Source organism: Melanerpes formicivorus, unplaced genomic scaffold (assembly GCF_026170545.1).
Source record: "Melanerpes formicivorus ecotype bairdi unplaced genomic scaffold, bMelFor1.0.p_v2 SCAF_4, whole genome shotgun sequence".
NCBI classification, from domain to species: Eukaryota; Metazoa; Chordata; class Aves; order Piciformes; family Picidae; genus Melanerpes; species Melanerpes formicivorus.
In genome coordinates, this window is record NW_027142356.1 from 6,895,112 (window position 1) to 6,921,879 (window position 26,768).

Genomic DNA, 26,768 nt, shown 5'->3' on the forward strand with positions numbered 1-26,768 from the left:
TAAAATAATGTCTTGATTATTTCCCCCCCCTGTCTTTTGTTTCTCTCCTTTGTTTGTTCTGCAGAAAGTGTTAAGTAAGTAATTATCAGGCATGATGAGCTCATGTATTCTTTCAGAGGGCAGGTGCAACAGTTGAGCTTCATTTGACTCACTAAGGTATAGTGGCTAACTGTTGATTTTTAGAGGCAATGTTGCTAATACACAGATTAGGCAACCTCCCTCACAGTCTGGATTGTAAATTGAAAGCTCTGTCTTGGCTGATCATGGCCTCTTAACCCAGATGAGTTGTCCTCTCCTGTAATGTGGCTCTTGCCCCATTTTGATTGCCTGTGTTCCTAATGATATCACTTCTCCCTGGCCTATCACTAAGCCATTTCTGAGCAGTCACCCTCTGTGCCATTATGGCTCTGTGCTAGAACCTCAATTAATCCTGAAAATAAAATCCCCATTCGTTTTGTCACCCTGCAGCTATGATACAAAGTAATCCAGTCTCTCCTTCTAGGCCCTTTGTGCTCCTCACAGCTCCTGGCACAGTGTGGAACTGTACCATGCTCTCTTTGGTACAGAATGATACAGGAGGGACCTAGATTTCAACCGTTTCTTGTCCTTCTATTTGTGGCCATAACCATGAAAATATTAACCACCATTTCAAGCCTCATAACATTATTTACCTGCATGTGCAGACAGCCTGAACCTGACATCTGTAGCTAAGTCTGAGCAAGATAAAAAAGGCAATTCAGAGCTCTTTGGATCCCACTCACTTGCCAAGCCTTCTGTTAGGGATTTTCCCAGTTCTGTCTATTTGCCACAAAATTTGTGTTTTGTCACACTTTCCAGTTTCATGTCCTGCTGGAAAAAGCTGCAGTAGCTTCTTACTCTGAAATTGATTTTCTGGAGAAATAATGCGGTTACATTGCACTCCTAAAAATTGATCTTGCCATCTAAGACATAAAAATTTATTCCAGACATGGAAAGAACTTCTTAAGAAAGATGTTGAGATATTCAAATGTCTCCAGAGAAGGGCAACAAAGCTGGGGAGGGGTCTCGCGCACAAGCCCTATGAGGAGAGGCCAAGGGAGCTGGGGTTGCTTAGCCTGGAGAAGAGGAGGCTCAGGGGAGACCTTATTGCTCTCTACAACTACCTGAAAGGAGGTGGTAGGCAGGTGGGGGTTGATCCCTTCTCCCAGGCAACCAGCAACAGAACAAGAGGACACAGTGTCAAGCTGCACCAGGGGAGCTTCAGGCTGGATGTTAGGAAGAAATTCTTCACAGAGAGATTGGCCATTGGGATGTGCTGCCCAGGGAGCTGATGGAGTCACTGGAAGTGTTTAAAAACAGACTGGATGAAGCACTTGGTGCCATGGTTTAGCTGATTAGATGGTGTTGGGTGATAGGTTGGACTTGATGATCTCTGAGGTCTTTTCCAACCTGGTTAATTCTGTGATTCTGTGTCCTGTTGCAACTGAAGGGAGGAAAGAATGGAGTTATTTATTAGTTCATACAGCCTCCTTTAATTCTGAGAAACTGAGAAGAGATATGTCATGGGCAAAAATTATACAGCATGTATCAAGTTGGGACATATAATTTGTAGATTTTCTCCTACAAGCATCTACAGGCACTTCAGAAACTCACAATGTGATTAAAAATTCCAAAGGACTCTCTTCCTGATCATACAGATGGTACTGAAGGGAGCACATGCAGTAAAAAAGCATCATGGAAGTACTGCAACTTTTGAATAGGATTATCTCTGTCAGAGAGGCTCTGGGACCTTCCTCAGCTGAAGCACTGTGGCTTTTCTCGGCTCGAGGTGAGGAGAAAGTTCTTCACAGAAAGAGTTATTGGCCATTGGAATGTGCTGCCCAGGGAGGTGGTGGAGTCACCATCCCTGGAAGTGTTCAAAAAGGCTTGGACGTGGCACTTGAAGCCATGGTTTAGTTGTCATGAGGTGTTGGGTGATAGGTTGGACTTGATGATCTCTCAGGTCTCTTCCAACCTTATTGATTCTGTGATTCTGACGTTTTAAAAACCCTGTTGTGTGAATACTGAAGGAACATTCACTTTCTCTTCCATAAGTAATAATGGAATATATCCCTGTGCAAGATTACCTGCTTCTTTCATTCCGCTGCTGTGTTAGAGCAGCTTATAGGAAATTTGAATGCAGGAATGAAGGAGCAAATTGCTGGAGTCTTCCCTAAAGTGATGGCAGTGGTACAGTGGTGCATGCAGACATCTTTCCAGGCATTCCAGAAACAGGGATTTGTTTTCATTGGCTTCAGCCACACTGAGTATTTGCTGCCAGCTAAAATCACTCCAGCAAGATGTGGCATGCAAAGTGGCTCTAACAATTTTAAATTGAACTGGAGGAGCAATTCCATTTCTGATTGCTCCAGCACTGCAAAACTCAGCAGAAATCTCAAAGCCTATCAATTAAAGTGCTTTCCAATCAGGGACACTGTTTAGTATATCTCTTCTCATCCTTATGCAGGGAAGCTCAGGCTGCCCACATTACCTCTGTGTTCTGTTTAGTTTAGTCTAGTTTGAAAACGAGGAGGCTGAGGGGAGACCTCATGGCTCCTTACAACTGCCTGAAAGGGTCCCGTAGAAAGGTTGGTGGTGGTCACTTCTCACAGGTAATCAGTGACAGAACAAGAGGCAATGGCTTCAAGCTGTGACTGGGTAGGTTTAGGCTGGACATCAGGAACAATTTTCCCCAGAAAGAGTGGCCCGGAATTGGAATGTGCTGCCCAAGGAGGTGGTTGAGTCACTAACCCTGGATGTCTTTAAAGGTGGTTTGGATGTGGTGCTTGGGGATATGGTTTAGGGATGAACCTTGTAGAGCAGGGTTCTGGGTTGGACTTGGTGATCCTGAGGGTCTTTTCCAACCTGAATGTTTCTGTGACTCTGGTTAATTTCCTCTTTAAAAAGAGAGTGCTGTTTCACATAGAGAAGAAAATACTGCAACCATATTTAGCAGGATTCTTTAAGAATTACAGAGAAGAGTATTCCAGAAGGTAAAACCTCTCAGGCTTAGGCTGAAACCAGGGGCAAAACCTCAGGTGATTGTGCTAATGCATTACTTTATTCTCCCCATATAGCCTGAGAGCATTTGAGGAACATGAAGGCCTGAGCTGTTTTCACTCATCACGGCCTTCCATACAAGCCTGCTGAGGTGGCAGCATGAAGACCTTATTGTGCAGTGTAGAGGATGCACCCTTCGGAATTGCTCCTTCCTCACCTCTCTGCGTAGTGCATGCCGCATTGAGGCATCACAGCGATCTTCAGCATCCATTTGACATGTTTCCCTGAGAGAAGTGGTTGCATCATACAAGGCAGGCAGACAAGGAGCAAAGCAAGGTTCACTGGGTTCCCCTGGCAGCAAGAGTAGGTTGCCAGGACTTGAGGGTTACCAGGCAGAGTGTGCCATCTGTGCTGCTTGTATTGGGCCTTGGGTTCCAAGCAAGTATTTGCACCTTTGCATCGGTGTGTTTGCTGCCTTGCAGTGATGTCAGAAAGATTCCTTAATGGGAAGGAGTTCTTCTGGATTATCAGTTTGCTTGGCTAAAATCAGAACTGAGACTAAAGAAGAGCCTGTATGGCAGTAGCTAAGGCAGACACCAAGCACTTCCCACCCTCTGGGGGTTGCACGTATGCTGCCAGCAAAAGCTGGACTGCAGCATTTCAGGGTGTATCCAGGCTGGCTGTACAGGTGGCTGTGCTAGTGGAGTAAGCGACCATGCTTTGCTGTTCCTAGAGCTTGAACAAAGCAGAAAAAACACACATCTGCTCTTTCTTGAACAGTGTCATTATTCTCACCCAATCTTACTGGGTTTTTTCTGCTTTAGGTTTCCCCAGAAAATGAGAAACAGGTTGCAGCAGGTGCCTGTGATACGTGAAGAACAGAGATCTATCGGGTTTTTCCTCGACAAGTAACATGTTACTGTGCTAAGCCTATTGTATTTTCTCTAAAGCTTCTTGTCATGATATCTGTACTACCAGCAATCCTGCCCTTCTGGGCAGCAGAACCATTTATCAAGTAATTAACACTAGACTGAAAAGTGGGTTGAGAAGCACTCCTAGGCTTAGAACAAGACATTTTCTCCAGCTTCCTTTCATGAACCTCCTTCCCTCATGCAGAATGTGTGACGGGCTTTGCTGCCATTTTTCACTAACTTCCTTATATTCTTAATTCTGTTTTAGTGTTTCAGCAAAAGGCCACTGGAGTGCCCAGTGACAACAGCAGGATGTACTGCCGTGCCAGGAAGCCAGGTACAGAATTCAATTTGTCTCTTTAACTGCCTTGATGCTTTTCAGAACTCGTAAAGATTCGCTGGGACTCGATTTTGACTGATTCAGCATCTGTTTTCCCACATGATGATTTATGGCCTTAATGATGTAAGAGATCAGATTCAAGAAAGAAGAATTAAAGTTACAGTCTTGTGGGAGAGTTTGTGGAGTCAGAATTACTTTAGGCTTTTTGGTTTCCTTTCTCTGTTGTGATTAAAATGGAGAAGGGGCCTGTGTGAACCTCATGAGGTTCAATGAGACCAAGTGCAAGGTACACTTGCAGCCCAGAAAGCCAACCAGACCCTGGGCTGCATTAAGAGAAGTGTGGCCAGCAGGTTGAGGGAGGTGATTCTCCCCCTCTGCATCACTCTCATGAGACCCCACCTGGAATACTGTGCCCATGTCTGGAGCCCTTGTTACAGGAAGAATCTGGACTTGCTGGAATATGTCCAGAGAAGGGCTACAAGAATGATCATAGGGCTGGAGCTCCCCTGCCATGAGGACAGGCTGAGAGAGCTGGGGTTTTTCAGCTTGGAGAAGAGAAGGCTCTGAGGAGACCTTGTTGTGGCCTTCCAGTATCTGAAAGAGGCCTACAAGAAAGCTGGTGAGGGACTTTTTAGGATGTCAGGTAGTGATAGTTTTAGGGGTAATGCATCCAAGCTAGAGGAGGGGAGATTTAGATTAGATGTTAGAAAGAAGTTCTTCACCATAAGGGTGGTGAAGAGGTGGTGGAAGCCCCATCCCTGGAGTTTTTAAAGGCCAGGCTGGATGAGGTTCTGGGCAACCTGATCTAGTGGAAAGTGTCCCTTCCCATGGCAAGGGGATTGGAACTAGATGGTCCTTGAGGTCCCTTCCAATGCTGCATAATTAATGGATTGAGGGCAGCCCTGCAGAGGAGGACTTTGTAACAGGGATATTACTGTTAGCACCAGTAAGGAAGGACATTTTCAAGATGCTGCTTTGCTGCCAAGAAGTACTGGGAGAGTCCTCATTGCTTTGCTGCATTTTTCTCACTAAAAAAGAAACAAAACCCCAAACCAGAAAGTAGAGAGGGGAGAAGCCATCCTTAAAGATGTTGTGTTTTTACTGATGTCAGCTGGTAAAAATCACTTAGGTGCCTTGGTTGGAAAAAGCATTTGCATCCTAGAGAAAAAGGAATGAAATGGGTTAATCATGGGGTTTCTACCTTTCTGTGTCTAGGTTTTACAGCAGCACAGAGAGGCCATGCTGACACAGTAACTGATAGCACTGTGAAACACAGCCTGCCTGCTGAGCAGGTGAAGAGGGGGTACATACCTGTGGATGAAGCCCTTGACAGATTTAAACAGCAGCAGAATGAAAACCAGAGACTACAGACCACTCAACAGGTACGAGTCTGAAATTTATGTTTCTTGATGGGAACCTTGATCAGAGGCTCCAAAAACAAACTCTTGTATTTTATGCTCTATGTGTGAGCTCAAGAAGTAAGAGTCATGATTTATATGCCTGTCAGCTCCCCAGGAACTTGCTGCTTATGGTTCTGAATCTTCTCGATATCACTTTGCACTGTTGTTTGATTACTCGAGAGGTTTCTTCAATTTGTTTTGCCTAACTTCAGGTGCTGTTGCAGTTGGTTAGAAAAAACGAGCTAAATATCTGGTGAACCTCATGAGGTTCAGTAAGAGCAAGTACAGGCTTCTGCACCTGGGCTGGATCAATCCTCACTGTCAATACAGGCTGGGGGATAAGGTGATAGAAAGCAGCCCCGAGGAAAAGGACTTGGGCGTGCTGATGGATGAGAAGCTGGACATGAGCAGACAGTGTGAGCTTGCAGCCCAGAAGGCAAATCACATCCTGGGCTGCATCCGATGAAGTGTGCCCAGCAGGTCCAGCAGGGTGATTCTTCCACTTTGCTCTGATCTGGGGAGACCTCACCTGGAGTACTGTGTACAGGTCTGGAGCCCTCAGTGTAGGAAGGACATGGACCAGATGGAGTGGGTCCAGAGGAGGGCCATGAGAATGATCAGGGCTTGGAGCACCTCTGCTATGAGAACAGGTTGAGGGAGCTGGGGTTGTCCAGCCCAGAGAACAGGAGGCTCCAGGGAGATCTAACAGCAGCCTTCCAGTACCTGAAAGGGGGCATACAAGAAGGATGGGGAGAGACTGTTTACAAAGGCCTGCAGTGACAGGACAAGGGGCAATGGCTTCAAACTACAGAAGGGCAGATTTAGATTGCATGTTAGGAACAAACTCTTTACTGTGAGGCTAGTGGAACAGGTTGCCCAGGGAGGTGGTTGAGGCCTCTTCCCTGGAGGTATTTAAGGTGAGGCTTGACAAGGCCCTGGGCAATCTGATCTAGCTGAGGCTGCCCCTGCTGACCCTTCTGGCCTGGACCATTCTATGATCTTTTAAGGCTTTTGTTCTAAACTGTGAGGGGATGCTTAGGTCTATGCATCTTTTATGAAACCACAAACCTTCTCTAGCTGAATGCACTATTGAACAGCATCAGCTAACAAACTAACTCTATCAAGCCTACATTGTTAATATGTATTGACTTGCAGCAGGCTTTGTGCCTGGCTGAAAGTGCTGAATCTACTTAGTGAAACTTGCAATTATAGCAGCAGTCTTCAGCTCCTTTAGAGTCAGTATATGCAGTAAATTGAGGTGCACAAACCCAGGATTTACAGAGGCCACACAGTGAGTCACTGAAAGAACTGCATGAAAGCTAGTATCTAAGGAGCAAGGCACAGAGAGGTTCTTTAATTACTTTGGGCAGCTGGAGGAAGAGCTTATCCCCTAATTTTACAGAGGTTGTGCATTAACAACAATATTTTCTTACTGTCCTTTACGTGCAGTTAGCAGAGAGGGGGAAGCCAAAGGCAGTGTGCTGCTCTGCAGAGCGGGAGAGCTAGCAGATGCTGCCAGTGAGGAGATACTAAATGTTCTTTGTGTTTTCACTTACTGAAGAAATAGTGAGGGCTGCATTGCATGTGTGACTTTCCTTTGATTTTTGTCCCACAGTATGAACATGATGAAGGGAAAGTCCTTCTTGACCAACTTCATTTCCTTTTGTGACAAGGACAACCATCTGGCTGATGAAGGGAAGCCAGTAGATCTGGTGGTTTGGGATTTTAGCAAAGCTTTTGATGCTGTCTCTCTCAGTGCCCTTCTGGAGAAAGCATAGTATCATAGTATCAGTCAGGGTTGGAAGGGACCACAAGGATCATCTGGTTCCAACCCCCCTGCCATGGGCCAGCACACTGCTAGACAAGTGAGCAATTCACTGGCTGACAGGCTAGGCTCAAAGCGCTACAGTAAGTGGGGTCACATCAAGCTCGTGACCAGTCACCAATGTAATTCCTTAGGAGGCACCCAGGGAGATTGTGGGCAACCCCTCCCTGGAAGTGTTCAAGGCCAGGTTGGATGAGGCCTTGAGGGTGTCCCTGTGAATGCCAGGGGGATTGGAACCAGATGACCTTCAAGGTGCCTCCCAACCCAAACCATCCTGTGACTGCATGAATTTACAAGCTATCGCTGCAGCTGTCTGGTCTTCACTGGGATTGGTGAAGGGAAAAAAATCACTTGTCCATAGGCAAAAATAACCCCCAAGCCTCTGTACTCTAATCAGTGTAACTTACTGATGGGAAGAAACTGCCTAAGACTCAAAGGTATAAATGATCATATCAGCACCTACTTAGAGTGTATCCCAGACAATTTTCAGGTTTTTAATTATTTTCCTGGAGAGAAGCTCAGTGTTCAGAATGCTAAAGAATCCAGTTTTTATGCTGCCTCATTATTTCTACAGTAAAGCTCCTTTGCTGATTGCTGCTGCTGGCTTTATGCTTGTGTTTTATTTAAAGGGAAAAGTGCACCACCTTAGAGACACCTCTGCTGGAAACAGACTAGAAAAGGAGAATCTAAATGGTGAGTTGCACTTGCTCTGCCTTTCAGAACACCAAAGCCTTGAAGTCTAAGCACACTGCAGAGGTCTGCTCTGAAGCATAAGCAGACTTTTGGCTCAGGCACTGAATTTGTAATGAGCATTTTCCTCTATCTGACCACATTTAAGTTATTTTAGTGTAACCAAGCCTTCAGCAGGGTCAAGCTTTCATCCCAAAGGTGAGCTCACAGAGAGTTAATGGGGCAGAAAATTCCTCAAATCCTCGTGGCTCAGGTTTTCTGTAGCCTGTTTCCTACTGCTTCATCACAATTAGGGTAGATATTTCTGTAGAACAACTTAGGTGATGATGTCCATACTTTATTTGTAAATCAGCTATCAATTTGCACTTACCAATTCTCAATGAACTTGCCACTGCTACAGCAGTTCAGTGGTGAGAATCATTAATGAAAGCTGTACTACTGGTCATTTAAGATGCTTTTTTTCCCCTTTGTGAGTGAATGGCATCTGCAGCAGTGTAACTCACCTGCATTTCCTGCAAATTATTCTCTCCTGTTGTTATTGTTAGATGCTATTGACTTCAGGCCTGTGATTTCTGTAAACTCCAGGCTGTGTTTGTGGAAGGGAAACTTACTCTAATTTGTTTATTGCTATTTAAAAATCAGCACCTGAGTGCATCAGGTGCTAGTAAATGAAAGAGAAATAATCACAGAATTATAAATTCCTAGAATGCTTTTGGTTGGGAGGGACTTGTAAAGGTCATCTAGTCCAGTGCCCCCCTGTGGTGAGCAGGTACCTCTTTAACTAGATCAGGTTGGTCAGAGCCTGGCCGAATCAATCTCCAGTACTGCTTTCATTATTCTGTTAGACAATTGTGTCCACCTGGACTTGTGAGATCGGGTATGGAGGGGAAATCTTGCTGGCCCAATGGCAGAGCTGCTGTCTAGACCCTCTCTATTTCAGATGAAATATCCTGCATGGTTGGCAGGGGTGCAGCACTGAGCAGGGAACCAAGTATTTGTTCCTGCAGTCTGTTTTCTATAAGGCAAGTGACAGCTCAAGATGATCTGAGGCTGATTCTTGGGAAGTATTTGTCCATAGGGTTTTCATATAAGGCCACATCAGTCCTGTCTTCTCTCCCTCCAGAGCTCAGTTATTGACTCATAGCAGCAGAAATGTTTTATCAGCAGCAGAACTGTGTATGTTGTGAGATTGCCCAGGAGCTTGAATACCAATTGCTGTATTCCCTTCTGATCTTAACCTCTCTGCATGCTATCCTGTGATACATAGAAAGCAGCAGCTATGCACTGCAGTGGGAAGAACCATTATGGAGGCCCCCATCTTGCCCAGCAGTGCCCTTTATTATCAGAGGTTTAAATTCTTGGAAATAGGAATTTCTAAAAGGTGGAACTCCTGCTACAGCTGGAGGCATATTGGTAAGCAAGAGGCAAGAAGGATCTCAGAAGACCAGTAGCTAAGTCCAGACATAAATGAAGTGCCTGAAAGAACAGTAACAGTCACGTTCTGTTCTCTTCTGCAGCTCCTGTGGAAAGCAGAGCAGAGAGCATTCCTTTTTGAGACTTTCTGTTCCACATGCCCTTTCATAAAGCTGTAAGTATGGATTGTCAGGAGTCCCAGTTTGGACATTTGTATAGGGGCTCTCCCCCTGGACCTTTGCAAACATGGGCCTCCCTGTTTGAAAGCAGGCTTTGGCTAGTCATTTTCACAGGCAATTTTGGAAGACTTGATTAAGGATTTAGAGAGGTCAGCTCAGAAGCCTCTTAGAAAAGGAATGTGATTTTATTTTAATGAGAAAAGAAAATATCTCCTATAAATTAGTATGGAGTCTAATTTTTCCTTTCTTGATAATTTGATCTTGCTTCCACCGTAATTAAGATTATTAATGAGAGTGGTACTTGCTTCAGTCTTCCATTATAACATTTGATGCTATCTGAAAGTTCACATCTCATTTTGCAACAGTTTAATATAGAACTGGAAAAAAACAAACAAACAACTGCAAAGCAAAACTTTGTCACTCTTGGAGCGAAATAGGTCTGGAAAACTATTTTAAGCAGCAGGTATAATGTCCATTTGCAGGAAGTACAGGCAGAGAGAATGGTTTCTCTCATTACTCTGCAGTAAGTATGTGGTCTTGCTCATCAACAGTGATACTATCTTCTTTCCAAGCCATCAGAACAAAAAAAAAAAAATACCTTCAATAAAATTTAATGGAAATGCATAAATGATTTGGGGACAAGAAGCTCCAATTTGAAATGTGAGTGGCCCCAATTTTTTTTTAAGGTATTTGAGGCTTTCCTGGGCACCTAGTGATAGAGAAGTAGCCTACTGGCTACAGAATATTTCATCTGTAAGCCAGGCTCATCCACATTTTGGAGAGCCACCTTGCCAATGATGCAGTACTAGAGCAGGAGGCAAGGAAGACAGAGAGGGAATGACAGAATTGAAACAGCTGATCTCATGAGGTATGTCTTGGCATTAAAAGTCCTCAGTGAGCAATGTCCCCTGGGAGACATTACCAAACTGGGACAGCCAGATTGCACCCATGGTGAGGTAGATGCATGCTGGATAGCCTATATGATGCCTGTCTACATCTTTGGACATGTGAGCTACCTGTGTAAATCTCATTTGGCTGTTCCTGAAACTGGCATTTAAACATCTGCCTTCTAATGCATTTGCCTTACAGCACCTTCTGTGCCACATCCCACAGGCTTAGTCATCCAGCATCAGAGCTAAGTGAAAGAGTGCAGAAACCACATTAGATGGTTTGAATTGCTTGCAGTTATCCCCTCATAGCTAATCTCTGTATGCCCTTGAACTTAGTTTTTAGGGATACAGCCTCATCAAAACCAGGAATGACTGATACTCTGTTTCCACTCTTGGCATAGTATAGCAAGAACAGAGTAGTAGTAGCAGCAGTGAGTAGTGTCACTGCTTCATTGTTGCCTAGGCAGCAAGATAGAGGCTTCAGAAGACAAGCAGTAACTCAGATGGACTTCAGAAGACCAGTAAAGCATTAAGCAAATGTTAAGTTCAGCTTTGTACTATTATTGTTATTATTATTTCAATGCCAGCAACTAATGTAACAATTTTAAATGAAGGTAAGTCTTGAGAGACATATCAGATGCTTAGTGCTCTTCCAGTGGCAAATGCACCTGTAGGGGAAATAAGCAATTCAGTCTTTGCATCTGTTCCACTCTTGGGAACCTTGGCAAGGTAAGAGGAACATTGTGGAAAGGTGAAAAGCTTTTTCCACAGGGAGCTCAACTGAAACCATTTATTGCTTGGCTGTTTATGTCAGTAAAGGGGCCTTCATATCCAGGGAGGACAGCTTTACTATCAGCTGCTCTAGACTGTTTTGTACTGACCTGCTACTGTAAGGCCCTCTAAGCAGCCAGGTCATCCACTGCTACAGCAGCATCCTCCACATCATCTTCCAAATTCTGATTTCCAGATTTGTAGATGCCTCTGACAGTACAGCAGGTCTGGTTTAATTAAGTTTGCACAACCAGCTGCCAAAGACCAAATCTCTTCCTCAGCACCTTTCACACACTGGCAGCTTATTGACTATGTTCACTTTCCCAAATGTCTTGCCTGCCTTCCTCAGCATCTTGTTTTCAGTCCAATTGCTCATCAATTGCTTATTCATCAGTTGATGCGACTCCAGAGTGCAGGTAGCATCTGAGCTCCCTGAAAACTAAAACATCAGCACTTGATTTTGAGCACATTGACCTGTCAGAGACAATGGAAATTGGTTAATAGGAAGATGAACAAACTCTAATATTGACATTAGGATCCATGAGGACACAAACACCTTTACTCAACCCACTTAGCAAAGTTGCAATAAGCACACACAAGCCTTAGTATGTGTGCAGAGAGGAAGACACAGAAAAGACTCTCTCCTTACTACTACCAACAGTATGCATTGCAATCAGGATCTCTGGTCTTGCAAATATTCACTTGGTGGTAGTTTACAATAGTGTCCATTGGAAGCTACATCTAGAGTCTGGCCTCCACTGTCCTAAGTATTGTAGCCTCACGTGATGTGCACATTTAAAATCAAGAAAGAAAAAAAACCAAAAATCAGTTTCTTACCCAAGTGTCACCATGTTGGGTGTTCATGGTGACTGAGTAGTTCAAAGACAAGTGAACGTCCATGTACCCCCCAACCTTGTCACCAGTTCAGATCAGCTATGCTAGTGGGAGTAAGATTTGTACACCTCATGCCATTCTCCCCCACACCTGCCTATCTCTGTGGGCATCTCTTGCTCCTCTGCTCCCAGGGACTTGTGTGGTATTCATATCTGAAGTAAAAGATGTAAAAAGTGACTCATCCCAGGTATGCATTTTGGCAATTATTCAACTTTGAAAGCTGTTCTCTGCACTAGCCTAATTTATCATTGATAAACATCACTGTTTATTAATTGCATTTACTTCTTTTTATGCTCCAACTAAGAACCCAACAGACAAGGAACAGATGCCTAATTAACAGAGGTAAGAGCATGGATATGAACACACACAGAGAAACATTATTTGCCATGGAAACTACGGCTTGTGGAAGCACTTTCCATCAGAGTGCACTTGTGTAACAGTAGAATAGAAGTGCATCTCAGAGGTCTGATTTCACAAGATAAACCACAGTCAGCACACATTCTGGTCTATACCAGAACTTCTTTTTTGATTCTGTTCTTTTTTGATTCTGTTCTTGCTTCTGCAGGGCAGATCTGCAAGCAGTTAGACACTCAGCTGACTTGTGGGTTCAGCTGAAGAGCATTCCCATTAGTTGCTGCAACTAATTGAGCTTGTGCAGCTAAAGGCTGTGTTGGAGTGCAGGCCTAAATACTGACTGCACACACAGTGACTAGCAACAGAGAGGTGCAAGGATGCATCCAGAAGTGATGCCTAACAAAGAGACCAATGGCCACTGCAGTGCTGGAGAGCTTGCTGGTGAGGACACCATCTCCACTGCAGAATTGTCTCACGTTTGTGTTAGTGATTGTGAGTGTCTTGGGTTTGGGCATCTAATGAGATCTTTAATAGTTGGAGGTTTTAATTACTATTGGCTACCTGTGTTGCTTCCACGTTGGGTGGTTGTCTTTTGTGAAGTTTTTAATCAGTTCAGTTCAACCTGTGTTGAGAACAAACTTGCCAGGAACTGAGCTCAGATTTCCCTGAGGTCTTTAACAAGTTCCCCAACCCTTGGTTCCTCTCTTAGGCACTGACCTTCTTCAGTTCATTGATCTCTGCAGTGATAGGTTGTGGCAAACAGCTTCAGAAATCAGAGCTAGATTTCCCTTGGTTCCCTTTCCTTCAGATGAGTTTAGGACCTGAAAAATCCAAAATTCAAGTTTACCATTTTAGACAGGAGGTAGTGTTTGTGGGTTTGTGTTATATAAGGGATTAAATGTTTGTTCACAGTAACAAGATGATACCGTTTCTTCCTGAAGACAAATGTAATTTCAAAGGCTATGTTACCTAAGTTACTTTGCCTTTCCCAAGGGGGAGGAATGACAAATTACATTAGGGAAGCATTGCTCTTGTGGCACTGAAAATTGATCTTCATTGAGGCTTTTTCTGCCACCCTCCTCTCATGTAAAGGAGAGAGCAGTTGCTCATGAGAACTGTTTCCATGCCTCATTTCTGGAGCCAGCTGCCCTGCTTACTGAAGCAGAATGCACACACCACAGAAGAGTAGGTACCTCTTCTGTTGCTGCTTATTCTCTAAATCATTTGTTCAGATCTATCTCCTCTCCCAAAGTTCACATAAGACCCAAAAAAATAGTTTTATGGCATGATCTGAAAATGAAAACTTACAATTTCTCCTTCAAGAGGCTGCTCGACTCCTAACAGAGCTGTTCCCTTGAGTGGAGCTGAGAAGTCACCTACAGTGAGGGGTGAAAGAGCTCTGAATGCTGAAAGCTCTGAAGCTGCATTGCAGATTGCTGAAGTAAGATGAATCATGTAGGGGTGGGGGGAGATTGCCCCTGAGATCAGAACAGGTGATCTCTGTCAATTGTTCTGTGGGAGAGCGAAGGCAAATTAGATGTGGGAGAACCTGCAAAACAATTTATCCAGCTCACAGAGTTAACCAGGTGGGAAAAGACCTTTGAGATCAAGTCCAACTTATCACCCAACACCATCTAATCAACTAAATCATGGCAACAAGTGCCTCACCCAGTCTTATTTTAAAGATTTCCAGGAACAGTGACTCCACCACCTCCCTGGGCAGTCCATTCCAATGGCCACTCACTCTTTTAGTGAGGAATTTCTTCCTAACCTCCAGCCTAAACCTCCCCTGGTGCAGCTTGAGACTGTGTCCTCTTGTTCTGGTGCTGGTTACCTGGGAGAAAGACCAACACCCACCTGCCTACAACTTCCCTTCAGGTAGTTAGAGAGAGCAATAAGGTCTCCCCTGAGCCTCCTCTTCTCCAGGCTAAACAGTCCCAGCTCCCTCAACCTCTCCTCACAGGGCCTGAGCTCCAAACCCCTCACCAGCATTCTTGCCCTTCTCAGGACACATTCAAGCATCTCAATATCTTTAATAAAACTGAGGGGCCCAGAACTGGACACAGGACTCCAGGTGTGGCCTAACCAGTGCTGAGTACAGCTCATTCAATTCTGTTTGTCAATTATCCATCACCAGACTCCAGGGCTTTCCTCTTCTGCAAAGTAAGGCCTCTCCACAGCTTGCTTTCTGTTCTGTCTCCAGGTTGGTTCAGAGGCCTTTATAATACCACAGCACCAAACATCCCAGTGTTTAAAAACAGAGCACTTACCTAGAGACACAAACCATTCTTGAGGAGGGCAGGTTTAAGATGGAGATGAGGAAGACATTCTTCACAGTGAGGATGGTGAAACACTGGAACAGGTTGCACAGGGAAGTTGTGGATGCCCCTTCCCTGGAGGTGTTCAAGGCTAGGTTGGAGGGGCCTTGAGCAGTCTGGAATAGTGGGAGGTGTCCCTGCCCATGGCAGGAGGGTTGGAACTGGATGAGCTTTAAGCTCCCTTCCAATCCAAACCATGCTTTGAATCCGCTGTAGCTGTACTACAGCAGAATGGCCTTGGCAAGACTGATTGGGGGAAGGTTGGTCATTTGGAGGGGTTGGGTTTGTCCTTCTCTTTCACACCAACTTCAAAAAGATGATATTATTTTCCTGTGAGAGTTGGAAAGGAAATGTTCATTTACTGGCATGTCCTGGAAAGCATGCATTGAAGGGGAAATTGTAAGATCCTCTGAGAAACTACCTGCGTGTCTGAAGTGTATGCTTTGGGCAGGAGCCCAAATAATGAAGTTCTTTTGTTTTTTTTACTTTCAGTGCTGTGCCCAACCATACTGTCTATACCACTCAGGAGGACAAGACCTTTCCTGTAAGTAAAAAGAAAATAATCCACAGCCTGAAACCAGTATCTCTAAAGAGAAACATCTATTTTTTTTAAATGACTAGTTGCAAGGAAACTTCTGAGTGGTTTGATTATTACCAAAACTAGCAGATAAAAAACCCTACATTTCTATTGCTAATACTCTGACTCTCCATACACTGAGCTCCAACTGCAGTGCATAGTTCCTAACTCTTGCTCATGCCTACCCCTAGCTGATCACACTTCCCTTATGCAAGTGGGGAGGAGGAGAGTAAGTGAGCTGAGATCCAGCTGGTGAAGCTGAAGGAGCAGACTGTGTTTTGGATTCTCTCCTACTCATTTCCACAAATTCAGTGTTTGATCTGATTCTAAACAAACATAAGCAGTCTATCCACTAACAGGCATTTCCCATTATTTCTTACAGTGCAATTCTTCTGCCAGCTGTACATCAGCTTCTTCTGCTTGGCATCCCTCACTCCTCCAGACTGCATCCTTCCGGCGCTGCGTGGTCATCGTTGCACTTCTGGGGTGGTGGAATCTCTCTGTGGGGCCAGCTCCAGAAGTCGTCCAGTATCACTAAAGCAAATTAACAACACTCCTTATAAAATCAGCATTGAATTTCATTTTTTTTCATTGCCCTTGTGTTTTTCAAGATGACAGCTTAGGATTTTCACAAAGATACATGGGCTGATCTGGTTAATTATTTTCTAACAACTTACTGCTTTTTTAAATCATTTCTGTTTTTCTGTAATGCTTGATAGTTGTTTGAATGAGCAAGAGAGGAAGATGATGAAGCTGTAATGCATGAAATTTACTTTCTGCTGCTTGCTAAAAGACATTTCTGTATAAACTTCATATATAAATTTGTCTTTCCTAAGGATAACAATTGTACTCCATCACTACTTTCTTTCTAAAGTCAAACTGTACCAATCAATCAGTACCAATTATCTACTAATGCATTAAAGTCATTCCAAGAATTTGGTTTACAAGGACTTTGTGTTTTACTTAAGTTGCCTAAGGTAAGTGATACCCACACCAAAACCAAGAGAATCACTACTGCATTTACACAGCAAAGTGAAGAAATCAATTGTCAGGGCTGGAAGGGACCTCAGGGATCATCTAGTTCCAACCCTGCTGCCATGGGCAGGGACACCTCTCACTACAGCAGGTTGTTCAGAGCCACATCCAGCCTGGCCTTAAAAACCTCCAGGGATGAGGCTTCTACCACCTCCCTGGGCAACTTGTTCCAGTGTCTCACCACCCTCATGGGGAAGAACTTCTTCCTAATATCCAGTCTGAATCTACCCCCTCCTAGTTTTGCTCCATTCCCTCTAGTCCTCTCACTACCTGACACCCTGAAAATAAATTAATGTGGTCGATAGGTAGAACGGTCTGCACTGCCACCGTCACAGCCTCCAGGATTTCATTGAGCAGGTGGGGATGCAGGAGGATGCCAAAAGCCTCACCCTGTTCATATGCAAAAAAATTAAAAAAGAAAAAGAACAAATCTCTTGTGCAACCTGCTGAGGGTTTCAGAGAATGCTGTAACGTTCAGATAAGTCAGACTGTAAGCAAGCTTTCCCCACCCTGGTTCTTACAGCTTTACACAGTCCTTAAAAAGTAGGTAAACAAGCTGCAAGTCAGAACAACCTCCACAGAGATCTCAACCTTTACTAACCTCTTTGAGGAACCTGAATTGTTCATGGCCCTCAGAACTGATGAATCTCTGCTCTGCAGTACGCCATGAGATGTTTGCATTTAAACTTCGGTCAGCAGAAACAGAGTAGAGGTGAACCATGCTCCTTCACTGCGTGTTCATCTGACACTCGCCTTGGGAAGGGAAGGATGGAAGAGTGGATTTGATATTCAGGCTTAGGAGCCTTGAGGCTCCTACCATTTTTCCAATATGAACTGTTACAAATGAAAATAAGCCAAAAAACCAAGGTTGGGGTTTTTCCAACAAGGACAGCCTCTTGCAAGTTTGTCTCTCACACACAGCTTCCAGCTAATAACCTTCAGTTTTAAATGGGCTGATTAAACATTTTCAGATTATCTGCTCTCTAGAGGAAACACCCATTTCTGTTAGGGACACTCCCACAGATACTGCTCTGAAGCCCTAGACATTCAGTGACTGCTGTATTAATGTGGTAGCAGAGCTTAGTATTCTGTACAAAGGCTTCTCCTCCTGAGCTATTTGAATAGAACAGAATTAACCAGGTTGGAAAAGACCTTTGATATCATTGAGTCCAACCTATCATCCAACACCATCTAATCAACTAAACCATGGCACCAAGCACCCCATCTTAAACACCTCCAGTGACAGTGACTCCACCACCTCCCTGGGCAACCCATTCCAATGGAACTCACTCTTTCAGTGAGGAATGAATTCCTACCATCCAGCCTAAACCTCCCTTGGTGCAGCTTGAGACTGCATCCTCTTGTTCTGGTTGCCTGGGAGAAGAGACCAACCCCAACCTGGCTACAACCTCCCTTCAGGTAGTTGTAAACAGCAAGAAGGTCTCCCCTGAGCCTCCTCTTCTCCAGGCTAAGCAACCCCAGCTCCCTCAGCTTCTCCTCATAAGGCTTGTGTTCCAAACCCCTCCCCAGCTTTTTTGCCCTTCTCAGGACACATTCCAGGAAGTCAACATCTTTCCTAAACTGTGCCCAGACCTGGACACAGTAGTCAGGGTGTGACCTAACCAGTGCTGAGTTCAGATGCAGAATGACCTCCTGCTGGCCACACTGTTCCTGAAAGGCCAGGATGCCATTGGCCTTCTTGGCCACCTGGGCACACTGCTGGCTCATGTTCAGCCAGCTGTCAACCAGTACCCCCAGGTCCCTTTCTGCCTGGCTGCTCTCCAGCCACTCTGACCCCAGCCTGTAGCACTGCATGGGGTTGCTGTGGCCAATGTGTAGAACCAATGATGAACCACAGCAAAAGCCATGAAACCTATGATGCCTCAGATCTGGAAATACAGTCATGTCCATGAACTGACGCACATGAGATTGCCAGGCTTAACAGGAGAAGAGCTGTGATGCTTTGAGACCTCACCTAGAATACTGCATCCAGTTCTGGGCTCCCCAGTCCAGGAGGGACAGGGATCTACTGGAGAGTGTCCAACAGGGAGCAACAAGGATGATGAAGGGACTGGAGCACTGCCTTATGAGGAGAGGCTGAGATATCTGGGGTTGTTTAGTCTGGAGAGAAGACTGAGGGGGGATCTAATAAATATCTGAGGGCTGGGTGGGACAGCCTCTGCTCATTTGTGCCCTGTGACAGAACAAGGGGCAATGGATGTCAACTACAGCACAGGACTTGTAGATCTCCTGAGGTCCCTTCCAACCCTAACAGCCTGTGATCCTGTGAACTGGCCGCATGGAAATGGAGTGTGAAGAGTTACTTGGAAATCTAAATGTGCACAAGCTGGTTTTTTCCCTTAAGAAGTCCCCCTCCCTGACCTAAAACCCCCAACATTTATTTCTATACTTATCTGGTCAGTATATGCCCTGACAAGCACTGCTGAGGAGCTGCCATACAGATGGAAAAGTGAAATGCATGTGAGAATTTTCTTCAGAAAAGACACAGGTACCTGTGGTGTTTGTTGCTTGCTTCTGCAGCAGAGGAGGTGAAGAGGTCTTTCTTGGGCACAGGTGTCTGTCCTCACAGATCTTCTAGACAGGATCCAGGCGCTCTCCGTGCTGCCAGGGAAGACAGTGGCCCCGTGGCTCCTTTGCCCCTGTGAAACACAGAAGAGAGGTCAGTGGTAAGGAACTTTGCAAAATGATAGCACAGAAAGTTACACCAAGGAAATGCTGTGCCTTTCCTAGGGAGAAGAAAGAGAGCAACAAGTTCCACCTCAACATGGGAAGAGCTTCTTTACTGTAAGGGTCACAGAGCACTGGAACAGGCTCCCCAGAGACATTGTGGAGTTCCCTTCTCTGGAGACTTTCAAGCCCTGTCTGGATGAGTTCCTGCGTGACCTGTGCTAGAATCTCAGGTTCTGCTCTGGCAGGGGTGTTGGACTCAATGATCTCCAGAGGTCCCTTCCAACCCCTAACATCCTGTGAACAACAGCACCAGTGCCGAACACAGGCTGTAGTTCCCCTCAGGAAACAAGACAAGGTGTGCTCTGGTTCTATCTGTACAAGTATTTGCCTCTGGAACACACTGTGTGATAATCCACAACTTCCAGACCAGGGATTACCCACAAAAAAGCAGCTCCTGTGCTCTGCTTCTGCTGCTTCACTCAAGCATGGCTCCAGGCACAGCAAGGACAGCAGGAGGGGAACAGGCTTCAGCAGCAGCCAAGCACAGCACCAGTTCCAGCTAGGAATGCAACCAGGGAATCCCCATTTGAAGGAAGTTAAACCACCAAACAAACAGGGTAACGGCAGCAAAGAGGCTTTTAGACTTTCAAACACCAAATTCAAACCCCAGCAACATTAATGAGATTTAAAAGGTAAAAAGCTTCAGTAATCCCTGAGCAGAAATGGGAGGAGAGACTAGGCAGGGGCACCTCTCATGTCTTTCAGTGAAGCATCTGTTTAGTAGGGAATTTCCAACAGCAACTGAAGCCACTTCAGCCACTGAAGACACTGATATTTCAGATTAACCTGCCCAGCCCATATGGCTGGTTGGGTTCCCCCCGCACCCCCATTTCAATCTCCCCACAATTTTTGAAGGCTCTGTTGTTCTTCCAGGCAGCAAGTGCACCTAGCATTTGACAGTGTGGTGGTTTGAGCCTTAACTGGGATTTAAGAGCTCAGATGGGGACAAGACAGAGAATCCCTCCCCTGCTCCCCCCTCCTCTTTCCCGACAGAGAGGAAAAAAAAGGGAAGGAGGCAAATCCACTAAGAAATAATTTGGAGTCAGTTTGGAAGTAGAGAGGTAAAAGAAAGCTTCTTCAAACAATATATGTGTGTGTGTATAACAGTAATAGGAAGGGTTCACAAGGGTAAGGAATAAGGATAGATAGGGAAAATATATATACACACACAAAACCAGTCCTGTGAAGAAGGGTGGATGTAGCAGGGAGGAGGATCACGCCTGACCACATGGTAGAGAAGCAGGAAGCCAGCAGTGCCTCAGTCCTCTGGTCCAGGCAAAGCAGGAGCAAAAGAGAGCAAAGGGCTGCAGTGCCTTCCTTTTTTATAGGCTTGCTGGACAGGGAGAGGGAGTGGAACAGACTAGCTCAGTTTCCTAGGGGGAAAACCCCCTCCAGGGAGGGGAAAAGCTCTCACAAGCCCACCCTCCCCACACACACACTTTCAGGATGGGCATAACCCATCACAGACACAATCTCACTGTTGCACAGCAGAAGTGTAACAACAGTAAATATTTAAAACTAGCATTGGCACAACTTTGATCTTGAGCCTTGTGGCACAAAAAGCAATAGTATTGTCAGGTCCTGCAGCTGGGACAGCCACACAGAAGTGTAACTACAGAGTGCAGAGTAGTCTCAAAAGGACATAGGGACTCCACAGAGAAGACATGGCAGTGTCACTTTACTGAAGAAATGCTTCTGCCATGCCACAGGTTTGCTTGCTTTTATCACACTGATCTTCAACACAATTCATTTAATACCTCCTCTAACTCCTGGTATTTAAATCTAGAACTGAAAAAAAATCTCACCCACCAAGCTCTTTTCAGTATCTCAGATCAGTTGCTGTCAGCATGCAGTCTTAAACAAACTGTCCCTAATCCAAGGCAATGCCTGTAGTACGAAATCCCACAGTGGCTGAGCTGCACATTGAGAACAGGCCTTTTGCTCCTCTGGTTTTTGTTCACACACACAAGGAATTCCCACTCACCCACATACCCTCTCAGGCAGCCAGCCAAGGCCCTAGAGAAGAAATAATGGGTTGGATGCTTTTTCACCCCAAGCTGTCCTCCAAAGGGAATTTCCGAATGTCAGTGTAGTTTGTGATGTGCAAGCTACAGGTAAAATCATTATGCTTCTACAAAATAAAAGCATCTGTTCCCCACCCCTCTGATGTTTGGTACTGATGCTCTGGCTTCTGCTGCAGGGTTTCCATGGACCTCCCCAAGGTGTGCCACTCAGCTTGAGACATGTTTATAAACTGGCATTCCAACACAGTCCTCAAGGTTCGCTGACCCAATGATTAAGTAATCACAAGAGCCTGAAAGCCTTGCTGACACACGATCCCTGTTGCAGATGCTCCAAAACATTATCTTCAGGGTAAGAGAAAAGAATCACTAACTGACCAATCAGCAGTGACACCACTCTACCCCTCCTGCTGCCAGCAGATGTTCTATTAAACTTTAACCAATAATCCATTCAAAAGTCATGTTTTAAACATGGTGTCACCCAAAAGAAAGAAAATGCCACACAGAGACTCTCAGGGACTGTAGTTATCAGCAAGCTAAAACTCATCTTGGGATGTCCTGAATGGCCTTGTCTGATCTGCCAGGAGAAGCCTTGCTAAAGGAGAGGTTTCACTAGGGCATCAGTGCTCAAAGATGGTCCACCTTTGGCTGAGGTCACCCATGAGAGTCTGATGTGGCCTTGCTGGATGTTCACCCTATGAAAAATATTGTAGCATTTCTACACCAGTGAGAGCAAAGCTTAAGTCCTGCTGTCATTTTATTAAAGCTGTGCTCCTTGAAGCTATATAAGTGATGCTGAAGAGATAATTCTTTGTAGGAAACCTATGATAAGAGCAGGAAGAACCTCCTCAAGGAGGTGTTAATAACCAAGGGGAAGTAGGACTATGCAGACTGGCTGCTCAGCCCCAACATTCATCTGACAGACCAGCATTACTGAGATGTGAATCATTCCAAAAAGAGGCCCCAAGACAAGGCATCAACAAGAGAGGTGGAGGGGCAGAACTGCATCAAGAGCAGAGAGGAGCGTAATGGAGACAGAAAATCATCCTGGGGAAGGGGCAGCCAGCTTATGCCACACTCCCAGTACTAATTCAGTGGTCCTAAACAACACTGTTGCCAGTTATTCCAAAAGCCTGGATGGACATATTCTCATAGAAGAGAAAACCTAGGAATGAAGTACTTAGGTCTCAGTTTTCCTCTGCAAAGACTCTGTATGTGCAGGGCTTCAGCATCAGTGAAGCATCCATGAAGCCTGCCCACAATGGCTGGTCCCTGTCTGGTGTGGCACACAGTGCCAAAGCAGGATTTAGAAGTGAAAACCCCAGGTATTAGCTGCAATTGCTTGCAGATGCAAGTGACATAAGAGACGTGCTGGCAGGGGACAGCTAAGATATCTATGTTCTCTAAAATATAGATAAAACTCTGTGTGGAACTTCTACCAGCTGGCAAAGTTTACTGGTGCCTTGCATAAAGAATGCACCCAGCCTGGTGAAAGGGAAAAACAAACACACACCATCAACAAACCAACCAACCACAAACCCAAAAACATCTGCAAAAGACAGCATTTTTAATCAGCCAGTATTCAAGTTCATCAATTGTAATGCTAAGATGTCTCATGATGAGCCTGTGGTTTCACTCCTGGCAGAAGACAGGCCAGAACATTTCACCCTAGGCATCAACCTATGAAGCTTGGTGGGTTTACAGCAGCTCTTCAGCAAGCAGCCTTGGATCCAGTGTGTTTCAAGGCAATGCTCACAGGAATAACAACTATCTAAAGGCCTTGTTCTAGCAGAAATTTATTCAACTCACCCCCCTTCCCTGAGTCCTGGAATACCTTGCTCTGCCAGATTAAATGCTGCTATCAGAGGTCTTTCATACAAAAATATTGCTAGAGAAAGGGGAAAAAAAAAAAAAAACCAACCACAACCACCTTTGACATTTTCCTTTCCCTTCTTAATCCTGGACCACAAAGCAGACTTGATAAACTCAGTTGTTATCTTTGAAGTTACAAGACCCAGTTCTACCTGCAGAGCCTAGGCTGGCACAGAGCACTGCTGTTATACTAGAGGAAAACATAGATGCCTTAGTGTGGAGATGAGGACCCACCTGCATAGTGTACAGGCCCCACTCCACAGCTTAGACCTCAGTCACACTCAGAGAACAAGCATCAGAGACCATAAGGCAGCAGATCAAACAGCATCACCACAACTAACAGCAATGTGCTCTTGTGGCCAAGAGCAGCAATGGTGTCCTGGGGTGTATTACAAGGGGTGTGGTCAGTAGGTTGAGCTTCTCCTCCCACTCTATTCTGCCCTGGTGAGACCACATCTGGAATATTGTATCCAGTTCTTGAACTGGGGGGCCCAGAAGGACCTCAGGGAACTGCTTGAAAGAGTCCAGTGCAGAATCACAAAAGTGATTAGGGGAATGGAACATCTTCCTTATGAGGAGATCCTGAAGGAGCTGGGGCTCTTCAGCTTGGAGAGGAGGAGCCTGAGAGGTGACCTCATTCATGTTCATAAAGATGTAAAAGGGTGAGTGCCGAGAGGATGGAGTCAGGCTCTGCTCGGTGATGCCCAATGACAGGACAAGAGGCAGTGGGTGGAAGCTGAGGCATAGGAAGTTCCATGGAAACAGGAGGAAGAATTATTGCACTGTGAGGCTGACAGAACCCTGGAACAGGCTGCCCAGGGTGGTTGTGGAATCTCCCTCTCTGGAAATATACATAAGACTCCTGGATGTGTTTCTGGTGTGTGATCTGGTGTAGGTGATCTGGCTCTGGCAGGGGGGTCGGACTCAATCTCTCAAGGTCCCTTCTAACCCCTAATAATCTGTGAATTCACCACCCTTCTCAGATTACCATGTAGGTAGGGCTCAATACCCTTTTCACCCCAATGTGATGGCTGTTCAACTCTAGACACCTGAAGGATGCAGATGCCCAAACGAGCTTGTGAATGCTACTGCTGGAAGTGAATACCTGGCAGCTGGGCCTACAGCATGCAGCATCTGTGTGTCAAAGTCACTCAGAATCATAGAATTAATAAGGTTGGAAAAGACCTCAGAGATCATCAAGTCCAACCTGTCACCCAACACCTCCTGAGTAACTAAACCATGCCTTCAAGTGCCACATCTAATCCCCTCTTGAACACTTTCAGGGACGGTGACTCCACCACCTCCCTGGGCAGCACATTCCAATGGCCAATTACTCTTTCTGTGAAGAACTTTCTCCTCACTTTGAGCCTAAACTTCCCCTGGCACAGCTTGAGACAATTCCCTTCTTCTATAAACTTCCCTTCAGGTAGCTGTAGAGAGCACACATAGGGGATGCTTTAGGGTGTCACAGAATCGTTTACTTGTTTTGGCTGGGAAAGACCTTTAACATAATTGTCTGACCATTATCTAACTCTACCAAGTCTGGTGCTAAACAATGTCCCTCAGCACCACTTCTGTGTTTTTTAAACACCCCCAGGAATGATGATTCCACCACCTCCCTGGGGAGCCTGTTCCAATGCTTGAGTCCTTTGTATTCTGCTGTATCCCAGACCAGTTCAACAACAGTGCAGTGGAGATGGCAGGGCACTCAAGCATGACAGGCAGAACAAAATAAACTAATAATAAATATTTTACAAATCAAGAACTCAAGAGCCATGCAAGTACCAGTGGTTATGCCATGAATGCAAGCTGCAGCTCAGCCTCACAGATCTTCACCTGCTTTTAACCAGACAAGCCAACACCAGCTGTTGCCTAGTCTGCATCGGCTATCATTCTCCCAGGTGATAGCTTTGGGCTCCCAGCACACAAAGCCAGCATGAAGGCACTCCTACTGCTCTGAGGAAGGAAAAGGATTAGGCATGGAGTAAACAGAACCATCAGTGTGAGAGGGAAGCCTTCCTTTAAGTGTGTCTTCAAAAGCTCCATTAGTTTATTTTAGGGTGGCTTCAGTCAATCTATAACCACAGGATACAATAAATGAAGTTCCTGATGCTGTCTCTCCTGGTCAATGAACTCTATTTGAAGCCAAGTAAGCCTCTTGATTAATAAGAGCACCATTAAACCCAATTATTTTCCAGCCCTAACACACTATAAAAAACCCTTTTGGAGTGATACCAATACAGAAATGGCACACAGGTACTCCAGGGAAATCCCCAAACAGCCATGCATATTTTATCTGGCACAGCTTCCACAACCTTCCTCTTCCACAGTTCCAATCTTATTTAATGTATCAGGCCCAAGGGTGCTGTGAGTGCTCTGCTAAGCAAGGCTGACCAAAAAGTGATGGAAGCAGAACAGGTAAGCAGCTCCTGCCTCAGCTCTATAGAGGATCCTTCTCTCTTTGATCCATCTAATGAGCATAAATTGCCTTTACACCATACCTGACTTGACTCAGGTTAAGACAAGGCTAAAAATCACACTAACAATCCTCCTGCTGTGGGGAAAAAAAATGTCTGAACTATTTCTCTCTCAGCATTAGACACCTGGCTAGCAGCAGAATGATGGGAAAGAACGAGGCAGCAACACTGCTCTGCTTGGATTATTTCATTGCCATTTCAGCACCGTCACATCATCGCTTACTTTCTCCTGCCCACTTGAAAGAGAAGTTTACGAGTTGTGAACATGCTGTAAAAGGACTCTTGGAGGAAAGATAGATTATAAAACTTCTTAGACAGGATCACTTCTTTTCTGGACACCTCCTGCTAGTGCTTCCCCAAGAAGGGATGTTGGAGCAAGGAGGGGGTCTGCCTCTTCTCCTTGATGACAAGTGACAGAACTAGAGGAAATTATTTCAAGCTGCACTAGGGGAGGTTCAGGCTAGGTTTTAGGAAATATTCCTTCACTAGAAAGGTTCTCAAGCATTGGAATGGTCTGCCCAGGGCAGTGGGGGAGTCACCATCCCTGGGGGTGTTCCAAGTGGTGTGTGGATCTGGTGCTTGGGGACAAGGGTTAGCGTTGACCATTTGGTGCCGGGTCAAAGGCTGGACTGGATGATCTTTGAGGTCTCTTCCAACCAGATGTATTCTGTGACTCTGTAAATGAGCACAAACCCTGAATTCACTTCCCAAGACACAGGAAGTGTTACCTCACTGGTTTTTCTTTCATTTTGCACAAGCATCAGTAGCAGCACCTTGTGTTCTATTTCTGACTGTTGGTCTGGATACAGTTCCTACTTCTTTTGCCAGTTTTACATACTGGCTGTCAGATTTGTCTCTAATGCCTTGCAAACACACAACATAAACAAAACTGCACACTGGAAGCATTTCAGAGTAAAAACATACACTGTTTGCACAACGCAGCTGAGATCATGACTTTACCAAAACGAGCTCTCTCCAGCATGGGTTAGGTTCCCAAAATAGTCTTTGAGAAAGCCACACTTCTGCTCCTGC

The 26,768-nt window shown here is 45.2% G+C and overlaps 1 protein-coding gene and 2 long non-coding RNA genes across 10 annotated transcripts in view; 1 reads left to right on the forward strand and 2 right to left on the reverse strand.

Annotated features, from left to right (window-relative positions):
* BANK1 (B cell scaffold protein with ankyrin repeats 1) overlaps positions 1–17,270 on the forward strand; it is a 177,887-nt gene extending 160,617 nt beyond the window's left edge. For 3 of the 5 annotated variants that reach the window (XM_068136822.1, XM_068136824.1, XM_068136826.1), the window contains 4 exons: positions 4,198–4,266; positions 5,485–5,651; positions 15,496–15,547; positions 15,963–17,270. In XM_068136822.1, the coding sequence (XP_067992923.1) occupies positions 4,198–4,266; positions 5,485–5,651; positions 15,496–15,547; positions 15,963–16,195 (521 nt within the window). In that variant the 3' untranslated portion in view covers positions 16,196–17,270. Of the gene's footprint in view, positions 1–4,197; positions 4,267–5,484; positions 5,652–8,123; positions 8,188–9,701; positions 9,773–12,635; positions 12,674–15,495; positions 15,548–15,962 lie in introns of those variants that run through there. The other 2 variants (XR_010987181.1, XM_068136825.1) reach the window with 2 other exon arrangements.
* Positions 1,165–15,779, reverse strand: LOC137440575 (uncharacterized). Of its 4 annotated transcripts, XR_010987183.1 has the most exons (6): positions 15,425–15,779; positions 14,956–15,333; positions 13,994–14,197; positions 13,403–13,506; positions 11,548–11,911; positions 1,165–1,462 (listed from the first exon to the last, which is right to left on the reverse strand). It is a non-coding gene; the product is annotated as an uncharacterized lncRNA (long non-coding RNA). The 4 variants fall into 4 exon arrangements; XR_010987184.1 differs by having other exon boundaries at positions 11,548–11,876; positions 14,956–15,779; XR_010987182.1 differs by having other exon boundaries at positions 14,956–15,779.
* LOC137440576 (uncharacterized) lies at positions 15,981–19,313 on the reverse strand. The gene is made up of 3 exons (XR_010987186.1): positions 19,129–19,313; positions 17,217–17,368; positions 15,981–16,114 (listed from the first exon to the last, which is right to left on the reverse strand). It is a non-coding gene; the product is annotated as an uncharacterized lncRNA (long non-coding RNA).
* Between the last annotated feature and the right edge of the window lie 7,455 nt (positions 19,314–26,768).